General features: G+C 36.4%; 3 protein-coding genes across 6 annotated transcripts; 2 read left to right on the plus strand and 1 right to left on the minus strand.

Moving 5' to 3' along the window:
• The first annotated feature begins 1,123 nt into the window (after nucleotides 1–1,123).
• On the plus strand, nucleotides 1,124–3,389 carry LOC147870090 (uncharacterized). The gene has a single exon (XM_087336828.1). It carries the CDS (start codon nucleotides 1,348–1,350, stop codon nucleotides 2,434–2,436), a length of 1,089 nt encoding a protein of 362 aa, XP_087192954.1. The 5' UTR covers nucleotides 1,124–1,347; the 3' UTR covers nucleotides 2,437–3,389.
• Nucleotides 3,390–7,267: 3,878 nt separating this feature from the next.
• LOC147870091 (uncharacterized) lies at nucleotides 7,268–8,931 on the plus strand. Its single transcript, XM_087336839.1, has 2 exons — nucleotides 7,268–8,193; nucleotides 8,630–8,931. Exons 1-2 carry the CDS (start codon nucleotides 7,375–7,377, stop codon nucleotides 8,768–8,770), a joined length of 960 nt encoding a protein of 319 aa, XP_087192965.1. The 5' UTR covers nucleotides 7,268–7,374; the 3' UTR covers nucleotides 8,771–8,931.
• Nucleotides 7,792–18,583, minus strand: LOC147870092 (uncharacterized). Of its 4 annotated transcripts, XR_015531703.1 has the most exons (3): nucleotides 10,776–10,949; nucleotides 10,430–10,579; nucleotides 10,096–10,340 (listed from the first exon to the last, which is right to left on the minus strand). XR_015531703.1 is itself a non-coding variant. In XM_087336851.1 (2 exons), exons 1-2 carry the CDS (start codon nucleotides 18,506–18,508, stop codon nucleotides 17,404–17,406), a joined length of 429 nt encoding a protein of 142 aa, XP_087192977.1. In that variant the 5' UTR covers nucleotides 18,509–18,583; the 3' UTR covers nucleotides 16,986–17,403. The 4 variants fall into 4 exon arrangements, 2 of the variants coding, with proteins under 2 accessions (XP_087192977.1, XP_087192985.1); XR_015531704.1 differs by lacking the exons at nucleotides 10,096–10,340; nucleotides 10,430–10,579; nucleotides 10,776–10,949 and adding exons at nucleotides 7,792–9,476; nucleotides 9,586–9,625; XM_087336851.1 differs by lacking the exons at nucleotides 10,096–10,340; nucleotides 10,430–10,579; nucleotides 10,776–10,949 and adding exons at nucleotides 16,986–17,586; nucleotides 18,263–18,583.
• Nucleotides 18,584–23,095: the final 4,512 nt, after the last annotated feature.

Here is a 23,095-nt window from a genome sequence, read left to right on the forward strand (position 1 = left end):
GGGTTTATAACATGAATACTTTCATACAGTATGGTTCTCAAAAATAAGCTTGGTTCCTTCAAAGTCTAGTTTGATTGGCATGACTTGATACCCCAAGTAAGGCGCCTATTTGGAAAACGAGTGCTAACAAGCGTGGAAGAGTGTATATACTACTCAGAACGAAGTGGGCGAGTACTTGGATATGCCGAACATGAATAAGATTGGCTAGAAAGATTACTTATCTTTACCCTAGAAAGATTGGCTACGGTCATTCGGCATGACTATACAATATTCATTGTAATAGTGGATTATCTTGTATATTGCCTCTGGCCACTTTAATTTTAATACTAATAGAGGATAGTTTTTCATGAAAAAGAAGTGGGAGAGTTCTTGACCGAAGGGAAACCGAAGACAGAGATCAAAGAGAGAGGGGTTTCCAATCACCCGAAATCCACGAATAAAAAACATGCACATTTCTTCGTGGGGTTCTTACGCCTGTTCTAGCACGGTCAAATTCAACGTTCAGAGCGTGGAAACCTTCTCAGGTTGCTACGTCTTTCAATATATATATATGCATATAATACACAACTCGTCAGGGTTGCAGAGAGAGTGTTTAAATGTATCGAACAATGCTTAACTAAAAGTCAAGGTTGCGATTGGGACATTGGGCGTGTCAGAGGACGGTAGGGATGGATATATACATATAATAAAAAGAGAGTAATCGAGAGGCCGATCGGGCCGACTCTGATAGACTGGGGGTGGCCATGTGTCTTGGTGGACAATAAAGATATAATTGGGATACGTAAAGAAGAAAAAAGGAGAGAAAGCTAAGTATACGCGAGAAGAAGAGAATAGAGGAAGGTATATGAAGGAGGAGGGGACGGACAAAGCCAGATGTCCGGACGGACGGGATGACTGGCGGACAAAGCTAGATGTCCGGACGGACGGGCGGACTGACGGACGGCAAACGGCGCGCCGCTTCGTCGGTCCCGACGCCTGGCGGCTAACGGAGACGACGCGTTTCCTGCTGTCTCAGACACGTACGTACGCACAGATGGAGAAGGCAAGGAAGGTCAGTCAGGTCGCGTTTCCTTCTACCGCCCCCACCCCCACCCTAACCCTAACCCTAACCCTAACCCTAAAGTCAAACACAGGAGAAGCCTCTCCTCTTCCCTCCCTTTCCCTGCTCCTCAGAATCCATCCCTCCATCCAAGCAGCAGCAGCAGAAGATATATCGATTCGAGTCATGATGAAAACCCTAGGTTTCTAGCAGAGTTTCTTGTTGCTCTGCGTCGTCGTCGTCGTCGTCGTCGCCGTCCACGACCACGATTTTAGGAAAAAAGAAGATTTTGAGAGGTCGAAGGATCCATGTCTGCTCTCAAGAAGCCTACCGTCCCTTCTACTCCAGCTTCTGTTTCTGTTCCCGCGCATAATTCTTCTTCTTCTTCTTCTTCTTCTGCATCCTCGTCGTCTTCTTCGCCTTCTATTTCGGAGTGGCCGGACAAAGCCGTGTCCGCGCTTCTACGCACCTACACAGACAAGTTTTGCGCTGAGCGAGGATACCTGAGGAATGCCGACTGGGAAGAAGTGGCTCGCAATGTGAATTCTTCTTGCCATAATCTCAAAATAATTAAAACTTTGAAGCAGTGTAAAGACAAACTGGATAGCCTCAAACGTCGCTACAAGTCAGAGAAGCGGAAGGCCATCAATGGAGGTGAGATCGTCTGGCCTTTTTTTCATACCTTAGATGCCATCATGAACTCTGTGTTGAAGCAAGGGAGAAGCTCTGCTGTATTGCCACTCCAGAGGTATTCCCATAGCTATGGTGCTGGAAGCAATGGCAGGAATGATGGTGGATATGATGCAAATGATGGTGGAAATCAACAAAAAGAAGATCTCATTGAATATTCCAACTCACATAATGATGTGGCTGACAGTCCTTTGTGTTCCGAGGATGATAGGTTAGCTGCTGAGCGCTTGCAAGATGTGTCTGATGGTGGTTTACATGCTTATTCTTCCCAACGTCAACAAGATCGTAAAGATCTATTTAATGGGAGAGGTGGTGATGGTAATCATCATCAACATTATGTATCTAATTGTGGAGATCATCAACGCTATATGTTTGATGGTAAAAATTCTCATCAATATCCACATCTAGGGCATCTTCCATTGCTATATCATGCTAGTATTTGTCAGGGAACTCGAAAGTCTACAGAAAATTACCCACCACCAAATTTGAACCGAGCAGCAAAGCGTGGCAAACTTGGGGGCAAGAATGACATCAAAACATTGGCTGACATTTCTGTTAGTAAGGTCTTATCATCAAAATCAAGCTTTTCTATCATGATTTCTCAGATTGACGAAGCTAAGACAAACATTTTTGCAAAGATGAATTCTGAATTAGCCAAATTGGAGAAGATCAGAGATAAGAAGAGGAAGTTAAAAGTAAGTGATTGAGCTCATTGCAGAAAATAAATGGATAAAACTTATCATCCTTAGAGGTCAAATATGACTTACAAGACCAAGAAGAGAGATAAGAAAGGAGCAATAGTAAGGATAACGAGCACTAATCTTGATGCCTAATGGTTCTCGATGGTGATGTGAATTGGTGATTCATTCTTGTAAGTCTAGCATCTCTTGCTTCTATTAACAAAGGGAGAAATTTCCTCAATGTATCTTAAGAGGGTTTAGCAGTATCAGATGTTGACACCATTATGGATGTCATTTTGGTTATTGTCATATCTGACATAGCATCAAATGAGATGCTTTCAAGGATATAGTTAACAGCACATTATTCTGAGTCTGTATTGTCATGACTTGTAGCTCAAGTTGATGCAAAACATTGACATATTTGTTGGTCCAAGTTAATCTGTTGTATGAAGTTCGAACATGGTTAAGTTTGTACAAAACATTGACTTGCATCAAAATGTTGAGGCAAGTTGATGTTTTGTTAAGATGAGATTATCTGAGCTACGACAGAATCTCGTTAAGACATTATCACTGAGTTGAAGATGAAAGGGCTAGTACTGAGGTAAACTCATACTTCCGAATGTTCGCACCCACATTTGTTCACTTGCTCCTTTGTGTCAATGTTTCATGCCACTTGCTCCATCACACCCAAATATTTGTTTAGAATGACTCTCAGGTCTTCTGATTCATTGAATGCTAAATAGCCGTACAAGATTATGAATGTGTGATGAATCTGGCATGTTCAACTCTCATGTACCACCTTCTGTACATTAAGTTACATAATTGTGGTATTGTATATCAATGTCATCCCCATTGTATCTTTGACTACTAGCATAGCAGCACTCAAATAGCATTTGGTAGCTTATTTGGAAGAGGTTTACATCGAACTAATAAACTTTTCCCTTTCATGTTTGTGACACTTTATATGAAATTATTTTGCTCTGGTGGTATTAATTAAGTTTAATGAATGTGGTTCCTCCACAAGAATCATCTTTATGAATGCATTGCCATGATTACATGTACAATGGTGCTTATGTCTTTGATTTGAATTGATTTGGTTATCCTCGTGAACTCTGAATATGGAGAGTTTTCAAACTTAAAAGTTGTGTAAAATAACGAGTAGGTGTAGAAAAAGCCTAACAAAATTTAAAGGGAGAATTGTTTATTAATTAATGACTATAATCATGAGAGTAATTCATGGTATGATATATTAGAGGTCATGTATTAATTTGAAGATGCCTACCAATGATCGATTAATCTCTAATCCAGCAAAGAGAAGAAAGAAATGAAAGAAGAGTTTCTTCATCCAAGAGAGAATCTTGAATTGAATCCCTAATTTGGGAAATTAGTTTAAAAATTGGTTGACTTAAGTTATGGAAACAATTCTCCAACATGCATAGTATAAGTTTAAATAATCTAAAGCCCATAAATAAGATGAATTTTTTAGTTTCCCCAACCTTTACTAATCTAAATTGTAAAGTTGAGCTTAAGTCCATTTAAACCTAATCCAACTTGAACTTTCTCTCAATGAAGGTAAACACAACCTTGGGGTTAGGATGGAGTCAACCAAATCAATCATTGGTAGACTTGAAGTATCATCAAATTGAGAAGCCTAAGTGAAAATTTATTCTATCATGCACTTGTATGTTCACAAAGAATACTTTCGATATTAAAGTGATGCATTGCAGGCAAGAGGGATCTTTGCCACCCTATGCTAGTAATGAACATTAAGCAAGCATCTTAAAGTAATTCATATGAAGATAAGAATATTATTGTTATGATTGTAAGTCAAAGAACCTTTAACAAAAACTACAAGCTTATATCCTTGATATAAATTCCAATCTCTTGAATCATGACTTCAGAAAATTTCTAATCTAGTTGATTTAAGAAAAATGACCACCTATAATAAAAACATCCTACCACAACCACCATGCAACTATAAGCATATGTAAGTATAAAAGGTCAAGATTTCGTGAAAACAAGCTATCATTACTACAATAATGTAAGCTTTATACATATTAGCTATGTTGCTTTGTTTTCAAGACTATACAAGTTTAGGCTTTGTATTTAAGAATTGTAATTGTGTTTCTAGTTTTCTAGTAAGAGAATCTACTCACTTCACCATTTTGCATAAAGAGGGGTTGCATTGTTTTCAAGATTGTAAAAGTGTAGGGTTTGTATTGAAGAATTGTAATCATCTTTCTAGTTCTCTAATAAGACAATCTACTTCCACTTCAATATGTTGCATAAATAAGTTCTATCAATCATCTGAAATAGTAAATAGTAAAAATTCATATAACCAAATTCATATAAGGTATGTTCATATGACTTGAGGCTCTTCAGCTGACATTTACCTGCCAATCATGATGACCTTTGTTCATCTTTGTGTTTTATTACAAAACTGTACTTTATTTAGGGAATGTGATCTACAAATTCAGTGATTTTAATACAACATAACAATCTATACCTATATAGAGTTATACCAATTTCTAATACATGCATTTTTCTATGTACCTACCTATCTAACTATAGTTTCCTCTATAGTAATATCTAAAACAATATTGAAGTTGTCCACATCTTTTAAGATGCAAGCATTTTATCAGTTTGAGAACACCTTTTTGCTTAACAATATCCTTTGTCCAAAACATATAATCTCTTATTCTAATATTGTCAAAATGATGTCATACAAGGTAAATATGTTGGGCAAAAGCATTCCAACAACATGCAATGAGAAGCATAACCTTAGAGTGACATTGACTATGCCAAATGCATTCCTGTGGTAGAGACTAGGTGTCTCATAATACAACATCATACTTTGCTAAAAGATATAGTGCAAATAACAAGAAGAATAGTGAGTAACCATATAACACGAATCTTGCATTATTCGGATTTGCACCATGCATTAACCTTAGAGTGACATTGACTATGGCAAATGCATTCTTGAGTAGAGACTAGGTGTCTCACAATAGAGCATCATACTTTGATAAAAGATATAGTGCAAATAACAAGAAGACTAGTGAGAAACCATAGAACACGAATATTGCATTATTCGGATTTGCACCATCTCACATGACAAGAGCATTGATGTAGGGTCACATCAACACAAAGGTGGTGTTCTTGAGGGGAGGCTCACAAAGCACCTTTAGGTATTGAGCCATTGTTGATGACAAGTGTCTCGATTGGCCTACATGAGAGGACATCTCTACAAGTTCTACGGGCGAAAAAGTGTTTTCAATGGTGTAGCGTTCTGTGAAGGCATCTTTCATGTGAAGCTGACCAGATCAACTTGATTTTCCCCATTTCCCTTTTCATTACAGAAATTTATCAATTCCCTTTCCCTCATTTCTTTCCTCAAGCAAAGATAGCTTGCAACTTTAAGTTAGAATATACATATAAAGTTGGTGCATAAGTTGCAAGAAAAGTTACGGTATAAACCCAACAAAATTGCATTATGTTTGGCATCAAAATAACATTCTCTCTTTAAACATGCACCACTACTTTCTCGTTTGAGCATGCAATTGTCGTGTTCCTTACATGGGCACTTGATTTCAACAAAATTCACATCAATGTATTCACATTTACATCACATTTCCTTGTCATCACTTCAGCATTATAGCTCATCTTCTTCCTTTCATTGTCTTTGGCCTTTAGCCTCACATTCCAATGGTAGGCTCTTAACATTTGAGTTAAATAGTCAGTTACTCTAGTGGTCAATAGTCACTTCAACCCAAACCTAAAACTATTGTCAAACTTGATTATTTCACGCTTTCTTCCCTTCTCATACATGACATCACACACCATATAGGTATCAGGGTTTCATAAAACTTACATTGAGTTCCACTCTATTTCGTAACTCCTACTCATGAACATGGCTTTGTAATCTAATGGTACTGCTTTGACAAAAATGCCACCAACATATTGCCCTTTCCTCAAGGTAATCTTATATTAGAGGGTGAAATTTACTCATCTACGATAGGGGACGTGTGCGCACGCACGCACGCACACACACACACACACACATTGATCATTCTAAAAACTGAAATGAACTTCATCTTAGGTAATATTATACTCAAATTTTCTATCCGTGTTTTCTTTGTCGTAAAGCAATTAAAAAAGACATGAGACCCCACGTTGTAGTGAAGTGAATTGTATCCCTTAGTTGTCTCTAAGATTCGGCACACATGAGGTTTTTATGTAGCAACAAACCTTCCCTTGTAGTGAAACATATCAATGGAAAAGCCGAATAGTTTTATTAATAATAAAGCTAGGTAAGCATAGTAAGATTCGCCATCCCTTGATTAAACAATTAAGCAAGCTTTTTCCTAAGACTTTGAGTCACATAGGCCATGTTTTATCGACATGTTTTATCCCTAAACCCTCTCAGCTTATCTACAACCCACTGATGTTTTCACTGTTCCACACCTTGTACTAGCCGGAAGGTCAACAAAAACCACATACACATTTAATCACCTTTTCACTGACTAGAAAGAGACCTCCATATGCTGATCACATTATTACTGAGATGATGTGAAGAAGTTGCACACAATTCCATGATGAGTAAGATGTGTATCCATGAATCCAGAGGGTGTGTCCGGGTCGCAAAATAACATATTACATGTGTCACTGAAGTGATCTGCGGTGGGAGAGCAATGGAATGATGCCTTATCCAAGGTAAGAGGAGATTGAGAGCTTTTGATTGGTGTATCTCTCTCTCTCTCTCTCTCTCTCTCTCTCTCTCTCTCTCTCTCTCTCTCTCTCTCTCTCTCTCTCTCTCTCCTTTTACATACATAAGAATGCATTCAACCCCATCTCCATTGCTCACAACCTCACATACATAACACACACACACACACACACACAGATATTTAGAAAGAGAGATAGAAGGAGGCTCAGAGAAGAAGAAACCATATCCATAGAGCCATAACCATGTCTGCAACCAGCACATCAGAAGCAGAAGTGATTGCAGAGCCAGCCTCTATTGTTGCTGAGAGTAACAATAACGAAGAAGGAACCCCTCCCCTTGCCTCTGTAACCACTACTGATGAGAGCTGTGATACTGAGAAGATAGAAGAATCGTCTCTTGTTGCTGCAGCAGAAGCCGAGGAAAACCCTCATTTGACTGTTACAGATGAAAACCCTAGTTCTTCTGTCGAGGAAAAGGAGAATATTGATTCTCATTTCGAGGCTGAGGAGGTTTCGAATTCTTCTGCGATTGCAGAGGGAATCCCTGTTTCTTCTGTTACTACAGAGACAGACCCTAAGTCCTCTGTTTTTGTCGAGGGAAACCCTGATTCTGCTGTCGTTCCCGAGGAAAACCCTGATTATTCCGTTGGTGAGGAGGAGAAATTGAATTCTGCTGCTGTGGAGAAAGAGACCGAAGGAACGGACGGGGTTCACGAGGGGTCCATTAGTGGAGGGGAAACTATTCATAACTATGGAGATGGAGAGAAGGATGCAGGGGCAAAGGAAAAAAATGAAGAAACAGAGGCCGTAGAAAATGCAGAAAAACAAGCTAATCATGACATTGAAGCCCCAGAGCAAGATGAAGAAAAACAAGCGAATCATCACATTGATGCCCCAGAGCAAGATGAAGAAAAACAAGCGAATCATCACATTGATGCCCCAGAGCAAGATGCAGAAAAACAAGCGAATCATCACATTGAAGCCCCAGAGCAAGAAGCAGAAAAACAAGAAAACGAAGCTCCTCTTCTTGATGATGGTAACCAATCAGCGCAGAGAGAGCAGGTATTGGGTCTTACTCTGGTTATTTAGGCTTACTCTACTAACAGGATTAAAATTAGAACTACTCTGTTCAGGGTTTACGATCAGCTTCTGGTTTGTGTTTCCAGGTTATTCTGTCTCAAGTTTTAATTAATTTCTGATTAGTGTTTTAGGATTTAGATGTCAGCCTCCTTTAATGTGTTAGGGTTTGAATTTTCTTTAGTTGGTTAACTCGGTAAGTAATTCTCAGTGAATTCTGAAAAATTAGGGGTACTAACGTAATTTGCAAAAATATATGAATGTCGTTGTATGTTTAAAAGAGTTTTTGTGGTTTCTCTTCAGAATTTAGAAAACCTTATTGTTCTTGGGGTTCAAATTTTGGAAATTTAGGTCTTTCCCTAAAGAAAATCCACCTATATGAATGAACCTTCACTGATACCATTTTCCATTTGGCATGCAGGAGACTTCTCCTTCAAGTGGTAAGGACAAACTGAACTCTGGCTATATGAAGCTGCCACTGATATTGACTGGGCTAGCCATTGCAGCTGCAGGAGTGGCTTTAGGCTCCATCAGTAGAGCTTCCTTCTTAAGGAACAAATAAGTAGCTATTTTCCTGTTGTATAACGTTTGTCATTATGCATTTTCGTCTAGCCTTCATCTTGTGTTTCACCCCAATTTGGGTGTATTCTGTAAAACTTCAAAAAGAGCTGAGAACTATGTTCCATTTGATTTTGTAGCTAATAAGAGTTAACAGTAAGTCTATTTGAGTTTTTCTTCATGTTGATGAATTAGAAATCACTTTCTTTTCCCTCTGAAAGCTGAACTTTTAATTGTCTTCTTTTATCCATTGCATGCCTTCCGTAACTAGAACAATTAGTTTGTGTTTTTCTCTTGCAATCATGTAATGCGCAGCTGTTATGAAAACTTAATGCAATTGACATATCGGGGATTTAGGCCTTACCTCATCACCTGCACTGAATCTGATCCCAACATCTCTTGATAGAAAATAGCTTCAGTGCTTGATTTGTGATCCACACAATTCTGTGATCTCTAAGAGTGTAAAATGTTCCAACATTATATTCGTATAACCAAACATGGAAAATCATTTTCACCATTACAAGCATTCTGCTTCTTATATGTGGCATGCATTAGGGTACTCTCTCCCATTGAATGGACTGCCTTGATTATCCAAGTGGGCTTTTGAAAGGAAATGCCTTGCCTACAGTGAAGATAAGTGTGTTTCTATGCCATACACAGCTATGAGTTGTTTGCATGCAACACAAGAAAGTTTATTGAAATTTGCTCACCTGAAAAGTGAAAAAAAGTAGAATTTAGTTCAAGCAGTTAAAAAAATAATACAGATGCTTATTAATGACTGTATACTGTCTAGATATAGTCTCTGAAGTAAATGGAAACCTCTACACCGGTAATCTTTGAGCAAAGAGCTCTATTCCCATTAATGTATATGATGGAAAAATGTCATAACAAGGTGGGTTGAGAGTACCTATAATTATGCATATGATAGTGGCATATTACGGAATCATCATTAGTCACGTGAAATTGACCTAGTGGCACCATAATCTCATGTTAATGTTCGTGTTGTTTTTTCGAAGCTACGTTCATCAATGCATATATAACAAATAAACATCATGGTCCATAGATGTTTGGCTAAAAATGGCTCATGATCTCCAAGCACGTGCAATTTTCCAACATATCACAGATATAATATGTCCATTTGCCAAAAATATAAAGCTTTCATTATATTGTTTTCCCATTGCAAAACAGTGAAGAATAGTGGGTAGCTTAAACATTAGGATATATCCATGAGTAGCAGCATTAATTGATGAATTGTGTATATTAGTATTTAGGAAAATGTATGTCACATTTTTGGAGACCTTAACGACAATTACCAGGAGTTATGAAGTACAGTAAACTCAGAGATGCAAGAAAGTAATAGAAAATTACAGTTAAATGGATGCAATGAGGTGGCACGCACAACTGTCACATTCCAATTAGAATGAACACAATAAATATCGGCAATTTAAACAATGCTACTCACCCGAAAATTTAATTTGGGCACAATTTTGTTTCACTGCAAAAGGGTTAGCAGCAATGAAATTGTATTCCATAAGCTCAATTTCTATCTCATAACTACCCATCCATTTCATTAACTGCATGCAGTTGAATCCGCAATGAATGTTGTGTATGACCAGATGAACCAACACAAAATTACAAAACAGAAGCGCAGATGGATAATTACCAGTTGTGCGTTGCAATCTTCTGAAAGTGACACCAGTTTTTTACTTCACAGTTGCAACCCACTCATACCGCTTTCAACTGAATCCATGTTGAAGTCTTTGAAATAATTTATTGCAGATTTGAACCAATGAAGTGAATCAAATTCTTCCTCCTGATGGAAAATCTGCAGAAAAGAAAAGAAATTGAAGGTGTGAAGCTCAACAAAAGTGGATCTACCTAGCAAGAAATGAACATTCCTGAAACATTTTTGTCATGCGTTATTGTAGCTTCTTTAAGTCGGTTGAGTTTTTTAAACGACCTACCAAATTAGGCATTTCTTTTGAAAAGAAACAAATGCGAAATTTTACCTTCAGAATAAATGCCAAGCCAAGTACTAGGCCATCATCAGTAAACAATGCATTTGAACTTTCCCGACCTTTTTTAAATAATTTCTCCTTCACTTGGAGAATTATCTCTACAGCATTCCCAAGAAGAAAGAATTTGTTGATTGTGTCATCTGGGATTGGAATCTGAAGAACACTTTTTTTCAAGAAAACTTCTTCATCCTTACGTTTGAAGAAGTTAATATATACACAATCTGACTGGAAAAGGTGTGAAACAACCCTTGTGCTTCTGCTATCATACCACATTTGGAATACATATCAACCAATGCCTTTGTGATGAAATTTTCATTCTCTAAGTGACTGTATATGATTTTAGCATGGACATCTCTCCCTATTTCTACAGCTCCTTCATTGCCACAAGCTTTCAATATGCAAATGAATGTGACTACATTTGGCAAATGACCCTCAAGATGTACTTGTTCAAAACAATCAAATGCTCTCTATGTGAGCTTGCATTGTATATATCCCACAATAAGAGAATTCCACTCTACTATATCCCAAATTTGAAGCTTATTTACTATGTCCTTTGCTTCACAAAGCATGCCACATTTCACATACATGTCGACCAATGCCCTGCTGGGAATATCATTGCCCTCCAGAAACTCCTCCATCACAACCCTCACATGTTGGCCCTTGTTGGCTTCTCCCAAGTTTCCACATGCTCGCATACATGCTTTTCTTTTCCCTGCAACCCCTATGCTGCCACATGCTTTCAAGATGCAAGCAAAAGTGAATGAATGCATTCTGGTAAGTAGCTACCACTTGCATCCAGTGGAAACAGTTGATTGCTTCCTCATTTTTCCCCTGCTGGATGTATCCTGAAATAAAAGCATTCTAAGATCTTACATCCTGAACCAGCAATATCTCAAACATTTTTCGTGCTTCTGCAAGCAAGCCATATTTGGCATCACTCCTAATACTACAAGCCAATCAAGGGCTACACAAATAGGCTCCCCACCAGGACATCCAATTGGGGTTACAATAGATCGGGCAATAGCAATTTGCTGTGCACGTAAGCCCCAGCCTCATGGAGCACAATCGCACCACCCTTGTCATTGACAAATAAAATTCATTATCTCCTGCCATCGCAAGTGCTTCCCTCACTTTAGAGACCTCTATTCTAGATTTGGCCTATGATAGAAATCTTTCAAAGACAAAAATTGCAATATATCTGACTTGAGAATCTTACATGTACCCATAGATTGACATATTCACATTTGTGAGGCCTCCCCCACGAATGCATACGAATACTAATACGAATGCATAAAAAAGTATTTGTAAATAATAATAATAATAAGGTCATAAACTCCCTCCTTTATATAATAGATGTAAAAGAGTATTCATTTTATTTTTAATAAATAATAAATAAAATAAAATAAAAGTTCATTAATCCCCCACTTTTTACTCTTCCAAATTTTGTGGAAATCGTAGCACTGTGTCGACTGACATCACAGATGCCTGTCCTTCTAGCATTTTCCCCTTGGAAACATATGTTTGGGAGTTTGCAAGTGTGGTCTCCCCCATGTGTCTAACATTAAAAAGGGGTCTTGACATTAATTATATTTCTAAAATAGATGTAAAAATATTCGTTTTTTTAATAAACAATAAGTCAATAAAATAAAATAAAGGTTCATAAAATCCCTCCTTTTTATTTGACACTAAAAAGGAGACTTGACACTAATAATATTTTTATAATCTATTAATGAGTGATTTTTCTTTTTTTTAGTGAATAAATTAATTTTTATTATTTACATTTATTTTACAAAACGAATGGTTTTATAATATCCATGGGGACATTTCTTATTCTCGAATATGCGAATATCACGCATGGAGAGTATCACGAATATCATGCATATGTCAATCTATGCATGTACCAATAATAAGATTCTTAAGTGTCTATTTATCTTTTTTACTTAGGAACGGTTTATTTTCATTTGTTGTTCTCAAAGACGAGACAACACTGAAGATGTAATCTCTTGTTTGGTCTTATAAGCCATTTTGGCCTCATAAAAGACTTTAATATATCTTTCTTCTTTGCTATACATTTACATTGACATGAATGCAAATAAGCATGCACATTCTCATATCTTCAATGTTCATAATTTACGCAGTGCATTTGATATATAACATGGGAGTTCTGTGTACTATTTCCAGCTTTGCCTGTTGGATCCAGTAACAATAAAGAATTTCATTGAGCCATTCCATATTTCTTCAACCAAAATTAGTTATTGTAGTAATAATATATGAGACTTCTTAGGTTTGATAACATGGATCTCCTAAATAGCTTTATTGCTAACCATAAGGTTTAACTAGTCATGAGCAATTAAAATAACATATTAAATCGTAAGATCAAAGTACTTCCAGCTTAAAATGATAATTGTCTCCATAGTACGTAAAATTCGTGTTCGTCTAGCATAACATTCGTTTTCCTACGTTGGAAAACGAATGCAAATGTTCAAACATTCTTGTGTTTTTTTCCCCCTTTTCAAAGATTTTTTTTTTTGTATTTTTCCTTTTTTTAGGTTTATTTACCTCATAATAAATAGTTAATCCAAAAGTATGGTATTTACCATTCTTCGAGGGTGTTTACATACTCGAATGTGAATGCGCGTATGGTTTAAACTTTATACTATGTTTGTCTCCTATGACACCAAGAAGTTAAAAAATGTACAAAGGGTTCCCAATATAAGTTAGATGAAAGAACTAACCTCCAGAGGTGTACATGACTCAAACACAATAAGCCATTTTGTGATCATATTTTGAAGGATTGGGATCTCTCTGCATCAAGAAAAACAAATTTCCAGTCAATCGAATCAAGATAGACAGGGAAACTGAGCCTCTACTACTGCATATACTTCATCAATCAAAACTTAAGTACAATTAATTGCCACATAGAAATATCACAAACCCTATATTTGAAAACTGTATGTAGCATGTTTTTTCAATGCAAAGTTTAGAACATCAATCCCTCTGATCTATCAGGATTTGAGACTTCCTGGATTCAACACTTTTAGATTGTTGCTCTTCTAACTCTTGCACAACCTAGCCTCTTGTTAAAGAACTGTGGCTCTATTACTGCAGAGAAAATCCATAGAAACCACATAAACCAGCCTATCTAAAGTAAACGTGGATTCTTTCCTTTTGATACCCACCCCTAAACTGTTGGCCCAATTTCCAAGAATCTTAAATTAGGTACCTTACACATACAGAAATAGTATGCAAAGGCACTGAGGAAAATATTCTCCAAGTTCAAAGCCCTCTATGAACTCTTAATGCCTTGTGATAGCCGAGTATGGTTTCTTTAATGCCTACTAGAAACTAGCTCTGCAGGTAAGATGTTGAAGACATACCTTTATAACAAAAGTTGAACCATCAAACTTTAAATATATATTATAGACTTGTTAAATTGACAGCTTACTTAACCAAGGTTTCGTCCAAATGAAATAAAAAATTGCTCCAAATGAAAAGCGCTTTTCTCAAATCCTTGAGAACTGACCACGATAGTATTGACCATGGTGAAAGTTACATAAGGAATTCTAATGGTTGTAAAGTAATATTGCAATAGATATGGAGGACTGGTACACTTCTTATGATCATCATAACAAAAACCCTAGTTATATATATATATGTATGTATGTATGTATGTATGTATATGTATATGTATATATATATATATATGTATATGTATGTATGTATGTATGTATGTATGTATGTATGTATATGTATGTATGTATGTATACGACAAACAGCAAGAACTTCATCGCCAACCTAATCGAGAAATAATGGAAGTAAATCCTGTTAGATATAATCAATGATCAACCCCAAGTTGTAAATCTATCCCCATATGTACTCTTAGAGTGCACATTTTGTGATAGCGCCCCAAATGAGGAGTAGCTATTGTGCAACTCAACCATATGGGTCGATAAGGTATCAATCTAGGAAACCGTAGATGCGTAGGACACAATGTATTTAGGAAAGAGCAAAGTCGGCTAATAGGATTGGCTAATCAAGTCAACTAGAAGATTATTTTGTGGGCAAGTTGCGATGTACTTAGTCTTGAAATATGTGTCATTGACTTTAAGATAAGTACTATCTAGCACTAGCTTGTATCTAGGGAGCTAGGTGATATTAAATGACAAGTCAATTGACAAAAAAGGAATATCTCCACTACTATCAACTGACATGCACATTTAATGCTACATTCAGAGCAAACAGAGAATATAATCCACTCTCTTACAGAGTGGTGTGATGATCATCAGTCCCCACTAATTTTGTGGTGAGCTGGTCCAAATCCCATCTAAGCTCTAAGGTGTGAGCGCATGGGTGAACTACCATTGTGAGCTACTCTCATATGTAATAGAAGTTTTGTTTTCATATATCATATATACCTATCTAATCGATTCTCAATATTTCTAACAAATCCTTCACAAAAAGAGACAACAAGTTTTTCCACAAAGTGATGATTCAATCTGAACTTTTCAATATTTGGATGCCCCAAGATATCATGTTGAAACTTGAAAGTATCTTTGCAATGAATTAAGCTAGAATTTCAGCCTAAAAAATTCCATGCCCTTTGATTAACAACAAGAGCTTTTATCATATACTATTTTAACAGATTGGCAAAGTCTAGATATCCTTTCTCCTTGAGAAGAATCCCTCATAGAATATGAAAAAAAAACTGGGAGCACCTTTAGGGCTAATCTCATCAGAAATTTAAAAGGAGCAAAAGTGTGGAGGATGGTCGGAGAATCAAGTTCTTCTATCCAGTCTATTCACCTTTTTAACTTTGATTTGGTCCATTGATTAGTAAGAGATTCCTAACATTACTCCTATCTTGCATCTCATGTGGATGTTTAAATAACATTGGGGTGTTTTTGAATTAAAAACATGAAAATCTTTATTTATAATCATTTAATAACAATCGCAAGAATTGGAGAAGTTTTCAGATAATTACAGACATGTAAACAATACGTGGTCAAACATAAACGGTAAGTTACCATGGTAAATTACCTTACATAAACCAACATGTAAAACTTCTTCAATGTCAGTAACAGCGTGACCAAGGGAAGTTAATTGTGCATCTTCTATTGGAAAGCTCAAAGATTCACTTTTTAAAGTAAAAAGCATTCTGCAACCAGCCTAACGACAAGGTTTAGTAACACTAATCACTGGAAGCATGATGATAACAAAAATAATACCTTAAATAGCTTGTGAGATGGTGGGATTCCTCCTGATAATATCCTCAAGACTAACAAATATGCAGAAACCATCAGCCAGGTACAAAATCGCTGATCGGAAATAAACATTGGCAAATGAAGGATAAATATTGGTCTTGCTATCGTCTGCATATACAGCCTCAAGTTGGCATAATAGGTTCCCTAGAATGGCTTTTAATCTTTCTACAAATTCATGAAGTTCATAGAAGAAAAGAAAGGAGCACCCAAACAGCTTGTGTGGCTTTCCATCGAGCACTAGCCCACCATATTAAAGAGAACTGTAAGAAAACTGTAAGAATTAATATTAAAGAGAAAACTGGCATCACAAAAATTCCTGAACTAAATTATTCCACTCTCACTCCATATTACATTGTACTGAAGTAACCACAGAGAACGAAATATACAACATTGTCCCTAAAATACTAAAATGGCTTGCCTATGAGCCCCAAAAGAAGGTTACAGCCGAAGATATTCACATAACTGAAGGTAAAATCATTTTGTGTGGTACTATCTTAGACTACATAACTGAAGGTAAAGATTTCAGCTGCAATGATTAAAATTTAAGGAGATTATTATCCAGCTGACGAAACGATTGTAAACTATTTTATAAAATCAGATACTTCTTTATACAAGAAGGCACATGTTCTGAGACCCTCAGTTGCAAATATTTGCTTTCTTACTTTTAGGTACATAATATAATAGCAATAACAATGATGCAAGGAAAATCGAAGGTATTTTGAAATTTATTGTAAATGTAAAAACTTGATTGTGGCCATTGTTGCCCAATGAAAAAAATTATAAAGGTTACCATGTTCTGAGACCCTCAGTTTGAAAATATTTATTTTCTTACTTTTAGGTACATAATATGATAGAAACAATAATGATGCAAGGAAAATCAAAGGTTTTTCAAAACTTATGACAAATGTGAAAACTTGATTGTGGCCATCATTGCTCAATGATAAAATTTATCGCGGTTACATAGTTAATTTCATAAGAGATGGTTCACATATGCAAGTGCTAAACTCCCTGCATGACGCAACGTACAATAGCATCTCGTTATTGTAGGTTATCATCATCTTCAGATATTCAACTGTCTTGTGAAAGATTCATTTACATACTCTTCACTGTATCAGATTTCTAAGACCTCAAAGTAGCAAATTGACCAGAATGAGAGAACGAAAGAAAGACATAATAACATCTTTTAAGAGACCAAAATGGCCTCTAAGACCACACAAGAGATTACATCTTAAGTGTTTGTTGTCTTGTCTTTCAGAACAACAAATCAAAATAAATAAACGTTACTAAGTGAAAAAAAAAGTAAATAAGATAAGAAAAGGCTAAAGAATCTTGTTATCGATACATGCAAAATTCTCAAGTCAGATATACTGTAATTTTTTACTTTGAAAGATCTTTAGCCTAAATCGATCGAGAATGGAGAGGTCTCCGAAGTGAGGCAAGCACCTGCAATGGCGAGAGATAATAGCCTTGATCTGTCGATGACAAGGGTGGTGAGATTGTAGTCCATGGGATCGTAGTGATTGCGAAGCTTTTGTTTCTTCCTGCGATGCAACCTCCCATTTACTGTTTTGATCACATGATCTAGCCTCTTTTAAAGTAACAGGCTCATTCTCATTACTCAACATCATGTACTCCAGAGAGGGATCATATCTCTGTAAAGACCTCCTTAATCTAGTAGAGCTTTTTAATCAATGATCTACATTATCAGGCATGGAATCTAACCACAAAATATTCAATATGAGGCTGTTGTTGATCATTTACAGCCATACTTTCAGCATTATTTACTGGCTGCATATGACCTCCAGGCACATTTAATGGTTGTCCGTCATCTTCTAGCAACATTACCACAGTCTCATCATGATTTTCAGCCCTTTAAAGTTCCACTTAAGGCACATTATCATCATCAATGGTGGGCTAAAATCCAAACTTTGTTTTTTTCAGATTACCAAAAATATTTTACAACTTATTTCCAACGAAGTATATTTAATTCAGGTATTAATCCGAAAATTTGAAACATAGTTCTAATTGCTGAGGATTCCAAATATTGTTTTTTTTCCCGAATCCCCAACGAAACTTCAAGACAATTTTGTTTTTCAAACTCTTCCTAAAGAATTTGATTTTTCTTTTGCTTCACATTTTAAACTTGTTTTTTTGTTTCCTCCAAACTTACAAATTATTTCCAAAAAGATAAGGCAAAGCCGTAGGCATGATGATTACCTGTTTGTGAAGACGTTCAATCTCAATGCAATTGTAGGAAATTACAGTGATGATCTTGCTGAAGAGCACGTTATTAGTCTCTACGAGTGAGAGGAGGGAGGTTCGATCTCTGGAATTGATAGGATTGAGAAGAACAGGATCTGTGTTGATATCAGATGCCATGGATTCTAGGGGAAAGAAACGATGTGACGGAATGGATTCCTTGAAAATCTCTGAGTTTTGAAGAGATCTCATCTCTCCAGACATCCACAAATCGACGAAGCTTCTCCTGCTCTACCTCTTCCTCCATTTTTGCGTGAAACTTCTCTGTGAGGGAGTGTGTGTGTGCGTGTGTGCGTGTGTGTTGATGGAAAATCTGAAAGTAGAAAGTAATTAGAGAGAGTTAATGGTCTGTAAATTAGGGATTAGAGAATTTGTTGTGATTTACTTGGCAATATTCACACTTGTTTAGATTTGGTTGTCAATCATCATGGACCGCAACAACATAATTGTGTCAAAACTGTGTTTATTTCGACTCATCCGAGAGTACTTGGGATTAAGTGCACAGTCCGCACTATTTCACCAAGATGGATGTGCATGGCATCTGCCTTCTTATTCAATTTTGTGCGTGACGGTGATGATGAATGGGAGGTGACGTTTTATGCTCAATATGACCACGACTTGCATCTAAATCACATGTCACTCCCAAAAGCTAAGAGTGGGAATTTTAACCATCCAGTTTAGGATAATGATCTTTTGACAATTGTTGAATCTTTTGAGAAGAGGCGACTTTTTCTTTGGAAGCATTTTGGACGGATCTCCTCAAAATGTCATTGTCTTCAAAGCTATTACAATCACAAGAACTTTAAGTATTCTCATGTTCTCAACCTTTGGCATGTTTAACTTGTTGATAGTTGGCTTGTTGGTTTACATCATAACATCAATATTTATAAATATAAGAGAACCTAAGTTTGAACCTCACAATACATTAGGCCTTGTCTCATAGCCGGCAACCAGTCTCTCCCGAACCTTAAAAAGAATTCTCTATCTATTGCCCTTTTTATATTAGGAGTCTTGAGTGTATCCCAAAACCAAAACATTGAACCTAAGATGTCCAACCGATACTTAACAAACTTAATCCCCAACTCAATTGTCAAAACTTGTGAAAGCCAAACTATCCTTCAAGCTAGAGATTCAAATATTGTGAAGGAGGTGAAGCTCGAAACAATCAAACTCGTTAAAGAGGAAAAGAATGTTACCAACATAGTACGAACCCCCTCGAGGTTGATACAATCTCTCTTAAAGATTTAAGATATTAGGTTAGTCCAAATCACATAACAATGGTCAAAGAGGGAATCAACAAACTCCTTTGGGTTAGCTATGTCCAATAGTCATAGTTCCAAAGAAGAATAACAAAGCATAACGTCATGTGTGTATCACTCTAATCCCTCCCATTTATAGATACCATCTTGGATATAATGGGAACACAAAACATACTATTAGGCCTTCCTCAAAAAACTTCAGTGCTAACCACTCCATCGCAAGTGTGATATTTGAATTTGAGGCCCACCATGGCATGCATCACATTACCAATGACAAACAAGTGTACATCTCTTAGAGCTTGAGATAACGAGCGATCTCATGTAGGTTAACATCAGCATATTGAGAGATTTGGTTCTACCCACATGGAATGACGTGAGTATAATACCTTGGTGATGTACTCATATTGAGACTAATGAATCTACCTTTTTTTTTTATCGCAAATTATCCACATGCCTAATATATATTTCACTCCTTTCATGTCCATAATGTCATAAATGGCCTAACTTTTGATCGAACAACACTACCAAAAGAAAGAAGAAAGAGACAATATCATGATTGAGAAATTATACTAAAATATGAGGTAGAGTACAATAATCAATTATGAAATGTCAGAGTTCATGATTGTATTATTCATAATGGGTGAGATACTCTAGACAAGTTTTCTTCAATACATTTCTTAGGATGACCTACTTATCCAACTAAACAAAGTAACATCTCCAAACCCTAGATGTTTCAATTGCATATTTGGACTTTGAGGGTTCATACTCTCTCGTGCCTACTTAGGGTTTCCATGTTTATAGCAAACATTCATCCACACACTAATCAACGTTGATAAAACTCTACATTCAAATATGCAACAAAAGTGTAAATGTACCAAATGTAGGCGTCTACATTCCTTTAATGTACGAACCTCACCACCCATCCGTCAGGTTGTACCATGATCCCTATCGATCTATGAGTTTCTACCCTTGATCGGTGATTACCTCAACTTGTGATGCACAATGCATTGTCTAGCGATTCCTCAATCTACATAGATTCACAAAAATGTCCAAAACACATAGCAAAAAAACTTCATCAATGTATCCACCTTTAGCATAATGATCCAATTCTTCTCAGCATAGTATCAGACGAAGTGACGTTTCACCTCGACATGCTCTATATTTGTGTCAAAGTGATCACACTCTAATTGACACTATGGAGGATCAAGCTTTGATAGGCCATTCCCATGTCATCTACCAAGTGAGAAAGCCAAAGTGCTTCCCCTGTTTCAAATGTTGCAATATACTCTACATCTTTACCTCCATGATACTACTCCTTCGACAAACTCAAAGATATATCCCAATATTGACCTTGTATCCACACAAATGTAGTATAAATCCTAAAAAACAATTATTGTTGGTTCAATCATTCTAAGGTTGGGGACTTGGTTCCTTGTATAACTAAAGTTTAAAATACACCTTTCACAACTTCCCATTGCTTCTTGCTAGGATTTGACATGAACAAGCTACTTGTGTCTCCAACTAAGAAGGCAATGTGGAGCTTATGTTATACATTAGGCTACCAACTGCTATGCGGACAAAAGGTAGGTAGGTACCTTGAGCTCGCATCTTAATCACGATTGGACTTATGTCTCCATATCTATGTTTGTATGTGAGACTGTACCATTTCTAACCAAATCATTATGTAGGTTGGCACTATGAAGGGTTAGAGATATTGACACTACTACCAAAACTATATACATTAATTTTCATTTAAATTTGCAATATTTGTTTAATGCAATAAATATTAGCATTAAAAGTGCTAATGAGGGGGATTTGTTCCAAAACTTTATTCACAAATTTGGATTTTCCCAAAGTTTCAACTTTTCAAAATTGTTGATCCAACAAGCTAAACATTTATGTGTATGGTGCCTAGGATTTTCTCTTCCAATTGAAATTTAGAGGGATCATAAGTTTTCTATAAAGAGAACCAAAAACAAATTTCACACATGACCATGTATGAAAACAAAGATGCTTATGTGTATTGTACCAGGACAAGTTGGTGAAGGGAACATTTCAATTTGCCACTCATGAATTATTATTATTATTATTACTTTCAAGACAACAACAAAGCTATTATAGAACATATATAGTCATTAAATTCCCTTAGTTCATCTCAATTGATTTTGAGTTTATGGTTCATAAGACTATTTACATTTTGGGAGGAGATTATGAGCATGTAATTGTTGGGGAAAAGCTTCTCTAAGCATGACTTATTTGAAGCGCACATTTATTTGTTCTTTAGCTTGTTAATAGTGTGAAATTTTATTTTCTAATCCTTTTCTCCATGCCACATAAAGGAAAATTGTCTTTATTCTCTTACTCAAGGGAAACTAATGTTTACATGTATATTGTGCATCATAAGCCATGTAATCATCTTCTCAATTGCAATCCATACATTTTAACTATACGATTTTCCTTTAGTACTGACAATGTTTTACTTCAAGCCGAAGCAAGGGAGGCATATTGGCCCTTTGACTCATCTGACAATCGTTTACAAAGCATTGACAACAAGGGACCAAACCACAAGGGCATCAAGGCTAGATATAATGCGTAAACATTGAGAAAAGGAGGCCAAAAGTTAAAGTAAGTGAATCTACAACAAATTTGGGTGGAGAAGCCATGTCTAAGAAACATATAGCTATAGATACATGCATACCTACAAAAAGTAATGAGAGAGAGAGAATGAGAGTGATGCAACTTAATATCCCAAATAAATTTTAAGAGGGAGGCCGGGTAAATGTGTGTCATGTGAGTACGTAATAAAACTGAGAGATGGAGAAGATGAGAGAAAGGGTGGTCATGTGCATGTATGCATGTTTTTATTTGACTGACAGAATGGAAGCCTTATATTAATTCTCCAATATGAAATTTGGGATTGGGCAAGGAAGCAAATTTAAAATGGCATGTCAGAGGAATGATCCCAATGAAAACAAGTCGTGAAGGTCAAAGGATAACCACTTACAAGAGAATCTAATGTGAGTTGGAGTAGAAAGGGGCTTTGGAAGTCGAGGATAAGCACCAAAGTCAAAAGCAAAGCATATACGTACACAATGAGACCATGTAGAAGTAAAAGTAATAAAAACTAGGAATATGTATTTGCATGATGGGGAGTTCCAGCCAAACATTAAATTTCTTATGTCACTAGTGATAGAAATGTGTTAAAATTTTGAGTATCGAAAAGCGTGTTTTGGAAGGAGGTCTTATATCTAAAACTTAATTGTTGCCTAAGGAGGACAAAAGGAGGGCACGTTTCTTCCAACTATTGAAAGTTAATTTGAGCCAATATCAGGCCTACATGGCACACACATGCAATGCAAACACACATGTGTATATCCTATTAGCAACCAAGTAATGGTCCCAGTATATCTATTTTTATAAACCTCTATCAACTAACTTCAAAAGGGTATTCCTCTTAAACATATCCCCACTCCTACATAACTATTATTGATGCTTGCCCACATTCAAACTTGCATGTAATAACTATACTAAT

This window comes from Azolla caroliniana, unplaced genomic scaffold (assembly GCF_043228905.1).
Source record: "Azolla caroliniana isolate FFs.n. ecotype wild unplaced genomic scaffold, voAzoCaro1.0.p SCAF_1, whole genome shotgun sequence".
Lineage (NCBI taxonomy): Eukaryota > Viridiplantae > Streptophyta > Polypodiopsida > Salviniales > Salviniaceae > Azolla > Azolla caroliniana.